Source organism: Zosterops lateralis (genome assembly GCF_965231275.1).
Source record: "Zosterops lateralis genome assembly, chromosome: 16".
In the NCBI taxonomy this organism is placed as follows: Eukaryota; Metazoa; Chordata; class Aves; order Passeriformes; family Zosteropidae; genus Zosterops; species Zosterops lateralis.
Genome location: NC_139776.1, coordinates 3,205,588 through 3,221,245, shown reverse-complemented (window position 1 = coordinate 3,221,245; position 15,658 = coordinate 3,205,588). Strand labels below are relative to the sequence as shown.

Sequence of the window (15,658 nt, the reverse complement as noted above, 5' to 3'; positions counted from 1 at the left end):
TCCCCTGCTGGCGACATTCCAGCAGCCGTCTGGGACACAACCCTGTGCCCTGTGCTCTGGGGTGACCCTGCCTGAGCCGGGAGGTGACAGGGTCACCAGGTGACTGACCCAGGGTGGTCCCTTCCAGCCTGACCCTCCCTGCGGTTCGGGGGGTCCCGAGAGCTCCCGCAGCCCCTCCTGGGCACGTCCTGGGGAAGGGAAGAAGGGAAAAAGGGAAAAAGGGAAAAAGGGAAGAAGGGAAGAAGGGAAGGGGGGAAGGGAGGAAGGGAAGAAGGGAAGGAGGGAAGGGAAGGGAAAGGAAGGGAAGGGAAAAAGGGAATAAGGGAAGGGGGGAAGGGAGGAAGGGAAGAGAAGGGAAGAAGGGAAGGGAAGGGAATAAGGGAAAGGAATAAGGGAAGGGAAGGGAAGGGAAGGGAAGGGAAGGGAAGGGAAGGGAAGGGAAGGGAAGGGAAGGGAAGGGAAGGGAAGAAGGGAATAAGGGAAGGGAAGGGAAGGGAAGGGAAGAAGGGAATAAGGGAAGGGAGGGGAAGGGCAGTCCCCGTCTGGCGCTGACGTCACGGTCCCGCCCGCGGCGGCGGCGGCGCGGCCGCGTCCCCGTGGCCGTGAATGAGCGCGGGGGGCGGGAGCGGAGCGGAGCGGGAGCGGGCGGGCCGCGCTCCCACCGCGCTCCCACCGCGCCGCGCCCCACAAAAGTGCGGGGCTGCCGCGGCCGGGCCCAGCGCCGCCGCTTCCCCGGGGCCGGAGGGGCGCGGAGCAGCCGCGGGGCCGAGCGGAGCCGCTGCCGGGGGCGCTGCCGCCGCCGCGCCGGGTTTTTTTTTATTTCCAATTTCTGATCGCAGCTGCGTTTCCCTCCCTCCGCCTTCCCCCCCCGCGCCGAGGAGGAGCCCCGGCTTTATGTGGTGCTGCCCGGGGAGCGCTCGGCGGCCGGGAAGTTCTTTTGTGTCGCCGTCGCCTTTTCCTTTTTTTTTTTTTTTTTTTTTTTTTTTTTTTTTTTTTTTTTTGGTTGTGTGCGTGTGTTTAAATGTATAACTTCATGGGGCTGAACAGCACGGCCGTAGCTATTCAGCCCAATGTGTCCTGCACATGCAACTGCAAAAGGTCTTTGTTCCAGAGCATGGAGATCAGTAAGTACCCGCTGCGGTCCTGCTGCTCCCGGGGAGGGTGCGGGGGGTGCCCGGGGCGGGGAACTCCCCGCGGGGGCTCCCGGGACCCCTTGGTTGGCTGCGATGCGCTTTCCCGGAGTGGTTTGCCTTTCCTCCCCCTCTCTCCGTGCGATCCCCCCGTTCTCTTCTCATCTGTTGCCGCTGGGATGTCGCTGCGGGTGTGACACGGCGCGGGCCGGGCTGGATCAGCCTCCTTCCCCCGGGCCGGGCTGGGATCTGGGATCAGCCTCCCTCCCCCGGGCTGGGATCAGCCTCCTTCCCCCGGGCTGGGATCTGGGATCAGCCTCCCTCCCCCGGGCTGGGATCTGCCTCCCCAGGGCTGGGATCAGCCTCCTTCCCCGGGCTGGATCTGCCTCCCTCACCCGGGCTGGGATCTGCCTATCCCGGGCTGGGATGTGCCTCCCCCGGGCTGGATCAGCCTCCTTCCCCCGGGCCGGGCTGGGATCTGGGATCTACCTCCCTCCCCCGGGCTGGATCTGCCTCCCCTGGGCTGGATCAGCCTCCCTCACCCGGGCTGGGATCTGGGATCAGCCTCCTTCCCCCGGGGTGGATCAGCCTCCTTCCTCCGGGCTGGGATCAGCCTCCCTCACCCGGGCAGAGATCCGCGCTCTTCCCTCCCCACCGCGGCTCCATCCCCGCCCTTTCCCCGCCGTTCCCCGGTGTCCCTTCCCCTCCAGCGGGGGTGATGCTTTGGGGGGCCCATGGAGCCTCCTCCGGGGGTTTATCCCCGTGTAAATCTCCCCCGCCTCGGTACCGGGGACACCGGGTCCGGACAGCCGAGTATTTGTATTGTACAAACCCCAGGGGTTTGTGTTTGGGGACCTGTTTCCTTCCCCCCCCGTCTCCAGCCGTTTTGTTCCGAAGGGCGATTTTGGGTTTTTTTCATTAATATTTTTCAACCCTGGCAGAAGTAGCAGTGAGGGCAGTGCCTGACCTAAATATCCAGCACTTCTCCCTGTGCTCTTTCCCTCTTGGAAATGAGGTGCAGGGAGGTGAGAGAGAAGGAATATCGCTGCTCAGGGGAGAGGAATGACTTGGGCTCTTTGGCAGTTTTAAGTAAAATGGTGTTTTCTGTAAAGGGGAGGTTTTTAAGGCATCCCGGACCGGGAGGATTGTCAGGATCGTCAGGATTGTCCCCTGCTTAGCGCCTTGTGCAGTGCCGTGAAATCCAAACCCTGCGCAGACTAATGCAAAAAAATGGCCCGAAAGGAAAACTTGGGAAAGAGTGTGGATTTTGCATATATTGCTGGCAGTGCGGCGGGGCAGGCTGGCGCTCGGCGTGCAGGGAGAGCCAGCCGAGCTGTGCCTGTTCCTGCTGCCACAGCCTCTGCCCCGTTACCTCCAGCGGGGCCGCACAGCATCTGTCCCCTGCTATTTTAAATGGCTTTTGTCCAGTCTCGTCCCCCTTCTCCTTCCCCAGTTTCATCCTTGTTTAATTCACAAGTCCCGGAGAAGGTCTGCAGGCGTTTGTAAACCGGGTACTAAGATGTGTTCACTCTGAATTTTAGCATAAACCATACCCTTTGTACTGTATGCACTTTTAATCTTGATTTAATCTCATTCGTGTTCAGACAAAACTAAGCTGGATTTGCCTGATTTTATTAACACTACCGGTACTGAATAGACCATTATTCTTCCCTGACTTTAACAGGCCGGGCTAGATGTGCATACCAATAGCAGTGTATAAATAATGAAGATACAGTTCTTTTTTTTGTGTCAGCCAGTTGCTGAACGTAAACTGTGTCCCACAGAACCCCAAGGATGAGAGGCTTTACTTTGTGTCTGATCAAGGCTCATGGTTATGATAAAAGTTATGAATTAAAATGTGTAATGTCTTTTGAAGAAAAAGCTCCTATTCCCGTCTAACTCTTGGCATGAGGTTTTGTTGGAACAACTCAGGCTTTTAATTTCACCGCTTGACTTTTTAGAAATAGCGTAGTTTATAATTTTTTTCCCCCATTTTTTTTTTTTTTTCAGCATATGAAAGGCTTGGTAAGAGGCAGGTGCTGTTTATGGATGGGGGCTGTGAGAGACAGGGAACAGTGAATTACACCGGGGGAAACCTTGCCTGGATTTGGGTCTGTGTGTTATGGGAGCCTCGTGCCTGATGCTCCCGAGGTCCTTCCCTGACTTGTCCCCTGCCCTCTGTCACCTCTGGGGTCCTGACACTCCCATCAGCTCCTGGGAGCCTTGGACTGAGCTCCCTTATTGCTGCCCTTCCTTATTTCATGTTGTTGGGGTAGGTTTCTTATCAATAACGTTATTATTTATTTCCTGCTGATGGCGGGCAGCGTTCTCTCACCTCTGTGCTACAGGAGAGCTTTGGTGGCCCTGCAGGAGCTGTTACCTGATCGCTTCCTCCACCTGGCTCCAGTGGAAAGGGCAGAGCTGAGCCTCCCAAGAGATAAATCCATTCTGCAGCGTTCTTCCTCCTCCAGGCACTCGATTTTGTGTATCTTTCTGATACACGACTTTGAGGGAACCTCAGAGCAGCTACCATCAGATGCTCCTTCATTTTTCCAGCCAGAATTTTCAGTTCGCAGTCAGGGAACGCTTCAGGAGAGCGGCACGGGGAGGAGGAACACGCAAACTCCTCTTGATTTACAACCCTCTAAAATAGGTTAAACTGTCCAACCCATGCCCAAACCCCTTTTTTTACCTCGCAGGCTTTATTCCGTATGGCGGCTGCGGCGCTGCGGTGGAGGAAGCAGCTGGTTTCTGTGTGTGGCGCTCCCAGATTAGGATTATAAAAGGGTTTTTTTGGGGGCGGGGGCGCGAGTCTCGCTGGAGTGCCAATATGCCGGGCGGTGCTAAGCAGCCAGACGTCTGCAGCAGTGGGCTCTAATCGCCTCGCCTGGGTGAAGGAGGTCAGGGGTGACCGGCGTGGCGGAAGAGGCTGTAAATAACTAATTATTTGGCGCGGGGAGCGATGAGCGAGGCGCCGTTCCTGACTCCCCCAGTGGGCACCGACACCTGTGTGCCTTGGCCATGCCAAGGGGGGATCATACCTGGGCATCCCTGCTGGAGGTGTGAGGGCAGCTCTCTGGGTGGCTCTCAGCAGACGTTTTGCTCGTGCAGGTACTTTGGTTGTGCAGGAGTGTTGTCCGAGATTTTTGGGAGATGTTGTATCGAGGCCGATCCCGCCAAACTGCAGCGCTGTGTCTGGCTGGGCCGAGTGAGCCGTGAGAGCAGGTTCCTGTCCAAGCCAAGACTTCTAGGTTTTCACATTCTTTGGTTTAATAGCAAACCAAATGCATATGGCTCAGCCAGAGATCGCATCTCCTTTCCACTTTCACACTGCTTTTCTGACAAATGCGTTTCTTTCCTGACACTCAGTCATCGACAGTTATGGCTTATTCCAGGGTAGGGTGGATAAGAACCATGTGCTTCTTTATTCCCCCCCAAAGTTTTCCTCCTGGAGGGAAGCCAGGGCTGCTCCCAGCGTTTCAGCAAGCCCAAAAGTGCTTGCACAGAGGATGTTCAGTTTGTGGCATCTCAGTTTGACCTCAGCCAAAGCAGGGAGTTCCCTGTGTCTGGCTCTGAGCTGTGTGTCTGTGACAAGCTCTGCTTTCTGCTGAGATCAGCATCCCCAGGTATGATCCTGGAGGAGCAGAGCATGGGTGGCTTTTGCTTTTGGTGGCCCAAGAGCTGTCTGTGTGTGCCCTTGGCCATCCCAGGGGATGCAGACATGCTCCACTCCCAGCCCTGCAGGTCCTGTGTCTCATACCCTCAGCCTGGGCAGCACAGGGGTCTTTATTAAAATTACAGTTTATTTTATGCCTTCAGGTAGTGATTTTAACTTTACTGTTTTATAATCTGTGTCAAATGGGAGAATGAAAAGACACAGAAGGGGAAATGCAGGGAAAATAGTCAAACTTTGTTCTTTTCCTGTGGGTGAACACCTGGATTGTGCTGTGCTGCACAGCAGGACTGGCACAGCACACCAGAGGTGATCCTGTATAATTGGAGGTGATCATTTATAATGCCAAGTGGAGGCAAGACACGGTTGATTATTCCTTTTCAGTCACTGTCAGGGGGTTTTCAGAGGAGAGTGAGTCCTGTTACCTTCTGGCATGGAGGCATCTCCACCCCCTGAATGTTTGTCTCGTAGTGTGTTTTCAGATCCTGGTTGTGAGAACACCAGCACTGATGGGTGTGTGGGGAACAGCAACTATATTCTTCTCCTTAAAGCCAGGAATTCCCAAAGTAGGGTCTGGGATTACCTCTAAATTTTTGGAATATTGAATTAGCTGCTACCATTGCTTCCTTTGCGAATGGAGAGAAGAACACCCACAAACACGTGTTCTCACATTTATTTGCTGTTTCTTACCCAATATACTAATAATTTTAGATTTTCCAGGCTGAAGTTGGTGGTTTGATAAATCCAGTTTTAGAATTAATTTGTAAACCTAAATTATAAGTGTAGGGACATGAGGAGATTTTTCCAAGGGAAGCACCAAACTACATGGTGTCGCTAATAGAGGGTAATTACAATCCAGCTCCTTTCCTGAGTAACTCAGTGTACAGTCATGTCTGTCCATATTGTTTCATTCAGGTAGCAGCAGCCATCAGAATTTTCTAAGCCTAATGAGTGTAAAAAAAAGTCATTTATTTGCAGTGGTGTCTCAGGTGAAAACTGCCAACCAGTTTGCTTCCTGGAGGGAGATCCCAGACTGGTGTGTGGTTTGTGTTATCAGATCCCTCCTGTTCCCTGATACACAGTGCATCTGCTCCTGGCAGGTTTTATCAAAGTGATAAAGCCTGGCTGGAGAGCTTTGGTGAGGAGAGAGGTACACGGGCCACTTTGCTGCAGTTAAGTGGAAAACCTGGTTCACGCCATGAGCACACCCCCAGACGTCCATAAAGCACAGGAATCATCGGTGTTGACAGGCATGTTTTTATGCAGTGTTCTTCCTGTCTGTGTGGCTGAATTGCTGGGTGATTATTTTATAACTATCTTGGGTGGCAGGAGGTAGGTCACTCGGGCAGGTCCCAGGTGAGGAAATCCATCCCAGACCTGCTCCATCTGTGAGCGGCGCGGCCAAGTCTGGCACAGGGAGGAAAAGGAAGGAATTCTGTGCTAGGAGGAGCTGACCCCTCATCTCCATCTTCCAGAACTGGTCAGTGGCTGCTGTGTTGCTGCTTCCTTGCTGCAGGGAATGCAGTAGTGGTCTGGGAGCTCCTCCAGGAGCCATGGGTGAGTGTGGGGTGTAGGGGAGTGGGGCAAGGTGATCCTGGCACTGAGCATGGGAACAACTCCCTGAGTGCCAGCACCTGGAACCTGGACACAGTGCTGAGAGCTGGAGAGACCCTACACACACACACCCCTCTGAGAGCTGGAGAGACCCTGCACACACACCCCTCTGAGAGCTGGAGAGACCCTGCACACGTTCATCACCAAGGGCTGACAAGTTTTCAGTACTTGAGGGGGGTCTCAGGGTACTCTGTGTGTATGTGCACCCAGGCTTAAACACATCCGTTTAACTTAATTTAGTAATACAGGAAAGTGGCTCCAAATGAACTGGTTAATGAAGTAGTTGGTAACCAGAGAAAGGAGTTGTAGGGTTTGGACTTTTTTGATTATTTTTGTTTGTTTATTTGTTTTTTTTAAATTTCAGCTGTAAGAATTTATCGTTCAAATCAGAGGATTTGGGGAGCTATTGAGAGTAAAGAGAGCTTTGATGATTTGGCAGGGAATACAGCTTCTAAGGCAGCACTTTGATCTGCATTTTAAATGCTTCTTTGTAATGACAGTTTCACAATTTCTTTTCTCATTTTGAGTCAGTTTTGCAGAGGTATGTTTTGAGAGAAAATAGTAACAGCACACATTATTCTTGTTGGCTTTGGAGCCAGCTAGAACTTGTAGTTCATCCCGGATCTTTTGGCTACTGTGGTAAATTTATGATTGCACCAAAAAGGAAATTAGTAAAGATGTTAAATATTATCAAAGCTTTGCAAATCTTTTGAAATCTCTCCGGTGTGAAAACTAAACTTGCATTAGCATTTCTGCTGTGGTGTGTTGAACAGTGTTTATCCAAGCATCCACCTAATACTGCAGGTTCCTGATTTAGCTTTTTTTTTTTCCTTCTGAAGGACACACTATTGTTTAGCACATACATCCTTTTAGTCTTGCATTGCACCTGAAACCTTGGCTCTAATGAGTTGAGCTTTCTAAAGACAACCCCACTGGGAACCTTTTTCCTTCCCTTCTATCTACAGCAACTCCTCAGATAAACTCCTGTTGGAGGGGGGAGGTTGTTGGTACCTGCATGTTCTTATGCAAGAGAGCTTGTTGCATTGATTTTTGTAGTATGGAGAGGGGTAGAAATTTGGAATGTTTTTTAAGGTTTTAATTTAAATTTTGAATCCAGTTTAGGGAGAGGTTTACACCTCTCATTGGAAATCAGCAGCCTCAAGCATGAGAACAAATACGCAGGTTTTCCTAAATTGGTTTAGAGCTGTGTGGCAGCTCTTTTGGTGCTGGTTTTGGCCTCTCCTGAGCTGTGGCTCTGATGAGCTGCACCAGGCTGGCAGCTCTCTGCTTGTGGAGCAGGTGTGTAAAACAGGGCACACATTTCATTTGCAAGGTAAATTCACCCAGGAAGTTGGGTCTTCAGTACATGCAAAGGGTACTGGTAGGCCTTAGATAAGTAGTGCTGTGTGTGCATTTGACTTGCATCCCTCCCAAACTGTCAGTGACTGTGCTCAGTGGGGCGTTATCCCTGTTTTTGGATCTCTCTGGTACAGGGTGCTGATTTGGAGCATGTGGCCCTCAGACATGTCAATCATCCATCCCACTCAGAGATGCTACAACCAGGGCACTGTCTGTGTTCAGGCTCAGGTTGGCATCAAGTCCACCTTCACTTTTAGATTTTATTTCTTTTTAACTAAATGCTGCTTTTTCACTGCGTACAGCGAGGTAGCAGTGCTAAGGCTATAATGCTTCAGTGTCGCCTTTTTCTCCAGGTAGTCAGACTTCCCATTTCTCACTGATGCAGGACTAGGCTAATGCTCCATTTAGAAGAAGGGTGTGTTTTTTCACTGTGTGTGGTGTGTGTTAGCGTGTCCCAGACTGTGGTGTTACGTAAAGACACCTTGCACATCTTTGGAAACTTGCCTCACAAGTTGTCAGTGTTGGTGGATGTCCACAGTGCTTTCAAGTGGTTCACACATTTGTGTGTGGTGTATTCAGTCTCGCACATCTCTTTAATAAAATGCCTCAGACTGGGTAATTTTTCACTTTCAGTGCGCATTCAAAAATGTGCAGTTAGGAAGGCAAGTGCTTTTGCACATGGCAGTTCTCTGAACCATCCCTGAGACCCTGCTGATGCCTGCAGAGCTGAGGGATTGTGCTGGTGATTGTTTGTGCTCTTCAGCAGGTGCAACAGGATTTCCCACATTTGCAAACTTGGCCCAAGCAACCCAGCAAAGCAGAATTTAGCCTTGGTGAATGAAAACTGATTAACCCCCCAGGCTTGGAGCGTACCAAGGATGAAAAAAGTTACTGGCACAAAAATCAAGGCTACTTTTCAAAGAATATGTGCAAGACATGGCTTGGGGATTTTTTTCCATCTCTTCATTCTGTCCAATATGTAAAGTAGCTGGTTTGTTACTCTAACCCCCTACAAATGATTGTCAGTAATAATTCTGTAAAACTGTGAATCAACTCTGCATGACTTTGTGCAAATAGACTGAGTAATTTCTTTGTTCTTTTCTTCTTACTTTGTAATTGGAGTCTGTAAAAGCCCAAAGGTTTGGTCTTGTGGAAAGCATGATTCATTTATTGGTGTCTGTGCCGACTAGTTATCTTTCAGTAATTCCAGAGTGCTGCTACAAGCCAAGAGTGATTCATACATGGCTAAGTGCACAAACAAATGGGGTCATGGCCATCTGCAGAAACTTTTCTAATCTATTTATGGTATCAGAGAAAGAAGTGGGTGTATTAAGGATGATGGAATAGGTGTCAATTACATTAGTGACTATAACTGGTTAAGTAACGCTCACCATTACTCAAAACCACATCTGCTCCTTGCTGAGGATCACAACAGCAGGTCCTGTTTAAGTGTTAACACAGGTCTGATAGGAGAGATGGATTGAGTGTCTAGCCTGCCTCCTGAGGAGCTCGCCATCCTCACAGCTCTTCTACCTTCCTTGACATTCAGACAGGGATCAGGAACTTGCACTGGGGATATTTGTAGTGGCAAAGTCCATCTCTGCTGTTGCAGACCTTGGTCATTGTAATTTTTGCGCACAGAATTTGGCATTATACTTGTGTTGATGATCAGGGTAGGGTTTGCCATTGGCACACCAGGCAGAACTGCTGTGCAGCATCTCACAGTGCTGGTCAGGTGGTCAGTTTTCCCTCCAAATGCATCTTCAATGGTTTAAAATCTCAAGGGAAGATGACCAGCATCTTGCAAGGTGGCCTTCTTCTGCTTCTGTCCCTTTTCACTAATTGTGAGAATTAATTCTCCCTTCGTGACTCTGACAACAAAACATCTCTGGCTGCAGCTGTGTCAGAATTGCTCTGGTCAGGTTTTAGGGTTTTGCTTTGGGGGAGGCCATTTGCTCCTTCCCTGCTCAGGGGTGGAGGAGCTGGGCCCAGGGCTGCAGTTGGTTGTAAGGAAGAAAGAGTTTGAGACCAGCAATAAGAGCAGCAGGGCAAGAAGCACTCTAGAGACCTATGGTTAAGGGTCTCTGGTGGGCTCCTTCTGCACCTCTGACTGCCAGAGCCTGCCTGCTCATCATGCCTTGAATGCTGCAGCTGCTTTTGCACCTGAGATTAGTGTATCCAACAAGATCTTGCCCTTACAGAGCATGGAGTGGTCTCAGAGTGTGTTACAAGTGTCCCACGTCCGCAGGAAGGATGAGTGTTACTCGTGATGAGGTTTGGAAGTCGCCCTGGTCTTGTCTCCCTGAGCCCTGGGAGACCTGTACAGTCACTGCTCAGTTTGATTTCAGAGGACTTGACCAGAACACAGAGTTCATGGACTCCAATTTCTGTAAACCGAATTTAAGCATCAGCGCTGGCCAAAAATATGGAAGAATTTGGCAATATATTGTTGTTGTCCTTTCACTGATGTTTTGAGCACTGTGTTCTGCTGCACATACTCCCATGAAGGGAGACAAGGCCTGGCTGCCACCCTGAGTTCTCTGTGGAGGGGGAAGTGACCCAGACTTTTGCCCAAAGGACTGATGAGCCTCTCCTGATGTCTGAGCAGCTTTCTTCTCCTGCCCTTGCTTTACTTAAGTCAACAGATTGTGTAAGCCACATGCGAGCTTTACCTGCAGGGCAAGTGGGAGAGAAGCAGTGCCATTTGGATGGATTCCCAAGAGACATCCAACCGCTGAGTGTTCAGACTCACATTTCCAAGCCCAAGTCCTGCAGCAGTCCTGAGTCTGCTCGTCGCCTCCTCCGTCCGTGGCTTTGGCTGCCGAGGACGAGTCCCGGGGAATTTGCTGGCTGTGGCCGCTGGCTGGCAGCTCCCCTGCGGGCTGGGCTCTGTGCTGAGCAAGCTTGGAAATTCTCCCCCTTAGTGGTTACTGTTTAATGTTATGATTAATGTCGTTATTTCTTACAAAAACAAGAGATCCCCCCAAAGCAGAGCGGAGCCCCGCGCCTCCCACACCCTCCCGCGCTGTTTCCCACGGTGCTGAGGGTGCATGGGGCTCACCCTTGGAGCCCTGCACTGTCTCCACGGGGTGAAATCCACAGCTCAGCAGCTGAAATGACCCAGGGTTGGGCTTGTCCTTGGTGCCTGTTCCAGGCCTGAAACCAGGCTGGATTTTCCTTGTGCTCTTCGCAGGAATTTGTGCCATGAGACCTCAAGCGTCAGTGGTTGTCGGTGTCCTCTGTGCTGGCTTGGCTGCAAGAGCTCACTGAGAGCAGGTGTCTTTCCTGGAGGAGCAAGTCCTGCTCTTTCTGTGTTGTTTTCATTATTTCCACCATTATTCCACTTTACCAAGGATGGTCTTTTGGCTTCAATACTTCAGAATAGCATATACAGATTAGGCTGTTCATCACCAAGCTCTGAAAGTACCTTGTCCTGCAAGGTGCTCTGTTTAGGACACTGAAGAAACAATATGATTGATGGGCACGTGCTTCACACAATTCGGGGAAAAATTATCTTAAATTGCAATTATTTCCCATGTAATAAGCACGAGTCTCATTTTTGTTGTTACACTTGCATTACTGTAATGGGACTTTGCTTGAATGGGAAGATGTGTTTTTGAATTCAGTGTTTTTCCCTCTCCAACTGCTCAGACACACTCAAGGTGTGTAACACTTAATGATACTGATCACTGGTGTGTAATGCAATCAGAGTTTATGTTTCTCTAGTGTGACTTATTCTTAGCAGTATGTACACAGTGCACCTTCCTCAGCTTTTTCTGGGAATGCAGGTGCTGGTTTTCCTGTCAGCCAGCTGATGAGCCAGAGGTGGGCTCAAAAACAAGGAGAGGGGGCAGAGGTCTCTGATGGGGGTCCTGTGCGAGGTGCAGAATAAACTGCAGGGTTACAAACGTGTTTTTTCCTGCTGATAGCTTTTAATCCTCATCGTCTCATGGGTTTTCTTGATAAATACACTTCTCAACCTCCACTGAGTTGCCAGCCAGGCCTGAATTGTAAGGAACAATAAACATAATGGACAGACTCAATTTAATAGATTTCGCTATGAGCTTTTTATTAGTGCAGCTTAAAAAAAAAAAAAAAAAAAAGGAAAAAAGAGATGACTGCATTTATTTACTTGAAGTGCAGAAAGCAGCTCTTGGAAATCCAAGGGAAGTGTGCCTGAGTGGGCTCAGTTCAGCTGGTGGCTGTGGAATGAAGGAAGGATCCATCCTGCTGTGCAGCCTGCGGAGGGCTGACCGGTCTGGAATGGGTTAACAGCGTGTGCAGATGTTCTGGAATTCCTCTTTTGACTTGACCGTGGGGTTTTGCTGCTCTTCAGAGCACAAGTGCACTCCAGTCACAGCAGGTTCATGGGTTTGGAGATGCCTTTCATCCTCTCCTGCTCTTGCTGCGTGCTGGGGAAGGGATCATGCCGTATCTTGCAGCCATGTGTCTTCCTTGGTTGAGTTTCTGGAGATTTGCAGACCCACATAAAGCATCCATTAAATTAAGCAAAATGGCCTTTAGAAAGCTACGTTTCAAGTGGAAGAAATGCTTTATGTAACGTAGGGGTATGTGAGGGGACCTAAATACAAGCTTAAATTGGCTGTTACGAAAATAGGTATAATTGGGTTTTTGCACAGTGATTTTACAGCTTCTGAGTTTAATGTCCTGATGAAATCCTGCATCCAGTCCACGTGCAGCCGAAGAGATGGGGGTTGAGGAGCTTGAGTAATGGCACTTGTTCTAGGAACAGCCTTGCCCTCGATTGCAAAACTGGACATACCTGTCGTTTGCTGAGGCTCTGCCGTGTCTGAGAGGTGTCTGGAGTGGTGATTCCCTCTCACCTGAGTTTGCCATTCCCTCTCTCCCCTCAACTGACCTGTGTCAGGAGAAGGGGCATCTCTGGCTGTGGTTGTGGCTGCATGCAGGTGAAAAATGCAGCTGTACCCTCCTAGCTGGGCACGTGCCAAGAGCTGCAGCTTTGTTTTCCAGCCAGATCGATGCAGTTCGTTTAAGTCGTTGGGTAATTTAGTAGCTGGAGGCAGTTCTGTGGGCTTGGCGTGAGAGCGACTGCTTCACTTCCCCCCTTGGGAGGGCTGGGAAGGGTTTCCCTGTGAACCCAGGCTTCCCCAGCTGCATCTGGGCACAGGTGATGCTGTGGGGTCATTGTCCAGCCATTCTGGGATCAGGAGCCTCAGGAAGTGGAGGATATCACATTTTGACCTTGCATCCTCATATTAATCCCGATGGTTTTTTCCTGTTTTAATATTTAAAGCCTTTCCGTTCTTCCGTCTGAGGAGACAGAATATTGGCTCTCCTGGGTAAAGATTGACACATCCTCTTTCAGGAAGCTCATCCCAAAGCTGGTTTTCTTCATAGCAATCAAGGTGCCTTCAAATCCTGTTGACAGGAATGGGAAGAATGATTTTATTTGGTCTATCTTCAACCAGTTAGGCCTGAGAGCTGGTTTCCTTTCTAGCTTACTAAGGTCTTGAAAGATGAAAAAAATCTGTTGCTTTCCTTGGAGTCTCCTAGCCGTGGGAAGAAAGCCTAGTACTGCCAGGCAGGGCAGAAAAAGCTGAGATAGAATTTGCTGCTTCTTTGAAACTACCCCTTTTTAATTGTCTAAACAGTGTTTCAAAGAAAATCTCTGCTCTTCTCTATCTTCTTCCAGCATTATAATTCTATATAATCACTTTTCTTTCTCTAAAAGAATAGAGCGTGATTTTTTTTTAAAATTTTTTTTGCAGAAGGGAGAAGGGATAAATTCCAGATGTTGCTGGGATACACTTTTTGCCTCCGTTTCGTGGCTTTCAGTAAATATGCTGTAAGAGGTGGGGCTGGTGTTTTTATTCCAGGACAAATCATCTACAACAAATCCCATCTGCTGATGAGGGTAGAGCGTCTCTTGGGTGTGACCTGGTGGGGTTAGAGCTGATTCTGCCAGAGACTGAGGCTGGCCCAGGTGCTCCTTTGGGGTCTTTGCCCTTGGCCACTCATGGTCTTCATGCTGCCCTTCCCACCCCACTGCTGAGCTCTGTGAGCACAGGGCTCAGATCCCTGCCATGGGAATGGGCACTTCTGCTCTAAACGGGCACAGGGCATTTTTGGAGCAGCTCTGCTCTGCAGGCAGCCCTGGCTGGGTGAGGGCTGTCACATCCTCTGTGCTGTCCCTCGTGGGATGCTCAGTTTAGCGGGACTCTCCTGGCAAAACAGGCTTTTTGATACTGGTGTTACAGCCCAGCAAAGAACATCTGTATGCTCTGCACCAGTGTGGGGCTGGATCCAGAAGCTGGGCTCTGCAGATGGGCAGCCCTTTTCCCTCCTTTTTTGCCTTTTCCATGCATGCCATGCTTGTCCCTGCTCTGCAGCCTTGCAGGCTGAAGCAGCAGTGATTTTCCAGCATGTGTTGCACAGAGTTGTGGGACCAACACGGCAGCTCCGTTCCCTGTTTCATGTTTTCACCTGTTTAGGCAAAGTACATCCCTGCTTTGTTGGCAGCCTGTTGGGTTGCACAAACAGTGTAAGACAAAACCACGAGCAGGTGTTGGTCCAGCCAGGGTAATTACTGGTTCCATGCTGCTGCTGGTAGGCAGAGAGCCTGAGCCACCCTTCCCATGGAGCTGTCTGGCAGCACTGCGGCTGCAGAAGGGCTCCGGGCACGGCTCAGCCACTCCCTGGATCTCTCTTCCCTGCTGCTGATTGCATAAAAAAAGTTTATGCATATAGGGAGGGAGGGAGGAGAGCTGAGGGTGGCTCTGGTCAGGTTTAAAGCACCGAGTTTATGTGCCAATTCTCATTTGCATTTAAAAAGTTGGCAAATGCATGGCTGAACCTAAAGGGCAGATGTGAGGATGGGAGAGGCAGACATACTAAGAGAGAAGAGAGAAGCAACATCCCAAGTCTGCCTGACTTCAGAGGGTTCAGGCTGGCTTCTCCCACACATCCCAGAGCATGGCCAACCATCCTGGAGGAGACGTGATGGGGAACACAAGCCCACACGTGCACAGGGTGTCACACTGCGTCACCTGGGCTGTGGAGCAGGGAGGGGAGAGACATTGCGTTCTACCCTTTTGGAAATTTAGCCAGAGAAAAGCTGATCCTGATCCAGCCAGCTGCATGCACAGGGTCTCTTTTTCTCAACCTTTAAATTTCCTTTGGACTCCCACCCTTCTGGGTCTCCCAAGACATTTTGGCATCCACTTTTTCTCAGACTGTACATTTTCCTTTTGGGACTCCCACCCTTTTTGGCCTCCAGACTTCTTTTGGCCTTTCACTCCTTTCCAGCCTCCCACCCCTTTTCAGGCTTTGTGCAGTGAGCTGGCTGAGCCAGGAGGAGGGAGGAGGACGAGGTCCAAGCTTGTTGCCACATGTTGGTGTTTGGCTCTCCAGAATTCCTTTCTTTCCTTTCCTGTCACGCTCGGTGTCAGTGCCCATTCCAGCAGGGTGGTGGTGGTGGTGCACATGGGCCTGGAGGCTCTCAGTTCCCTGGTGACACCTCATGTTTGCAGGCCCACTTTTGAACACCTGCATGTGAAGCATCTAAATCAGCCTGACTTGACATTAGTGAGCCCAGCCTGCTGTTATTTAGCTGCTGCAGTAATTTCTGGTGACTCTCTGATCCTTAGTCTTTTCCTCGGCTTAAAAAGTTGCTTTTCTCTGTCCTCCCAGTACATGGAAAGTAACTTTTTAAAACTTTATTTAAGAGCAGAGATGTGCTGATGTGTTCTGTTGAGCCTGCCAGTCTGCTCTCTTGCTGCAGAGGCAGGAGCAGTGTGAGGAGTGGGCGGTGTGTCCGTGGCCCCAGTGTGCTCTGTCTGGCAGCAGCAGCCTCCCTTGCTCTCGGGTTAAAGGCCACTTTTATAGGCCAGTAGGACTCCTT

At 50.2% G+C, this 15,658-nt stretch overlaps 1 protein-coding gene across 3 annotated transcripts in view; it reads left to right on the top strand.

The window, feature by feature from the left end:
• The first annotated feature begins 539 nt into the window (after nt 1-539).
• PMEPA1 (prostate transmembrane protein, androgen induced 1) overlaps nt 540-15,658 on the top strand; it is a 40,278-nt gene continuing 25,159 nt past the window's right edge. For 2 of the 3 annotated variants that reach the window (XM_083873404.1, XM_083873403.1), the window contains exon 1: nt 540-1,124. In XM_083873404.1, the coding sequence (XP_083729530.1) occupies nt 1,022-1,124 (103 nt within the window). In that variant the 5' untranslated portion in view covers nt 540-1,021. The remainder of the gene's footprint in view (nt 1,125-15,658) is intronic. The other variant, XM_083873405.1, reaches the window with a different exon arrangement.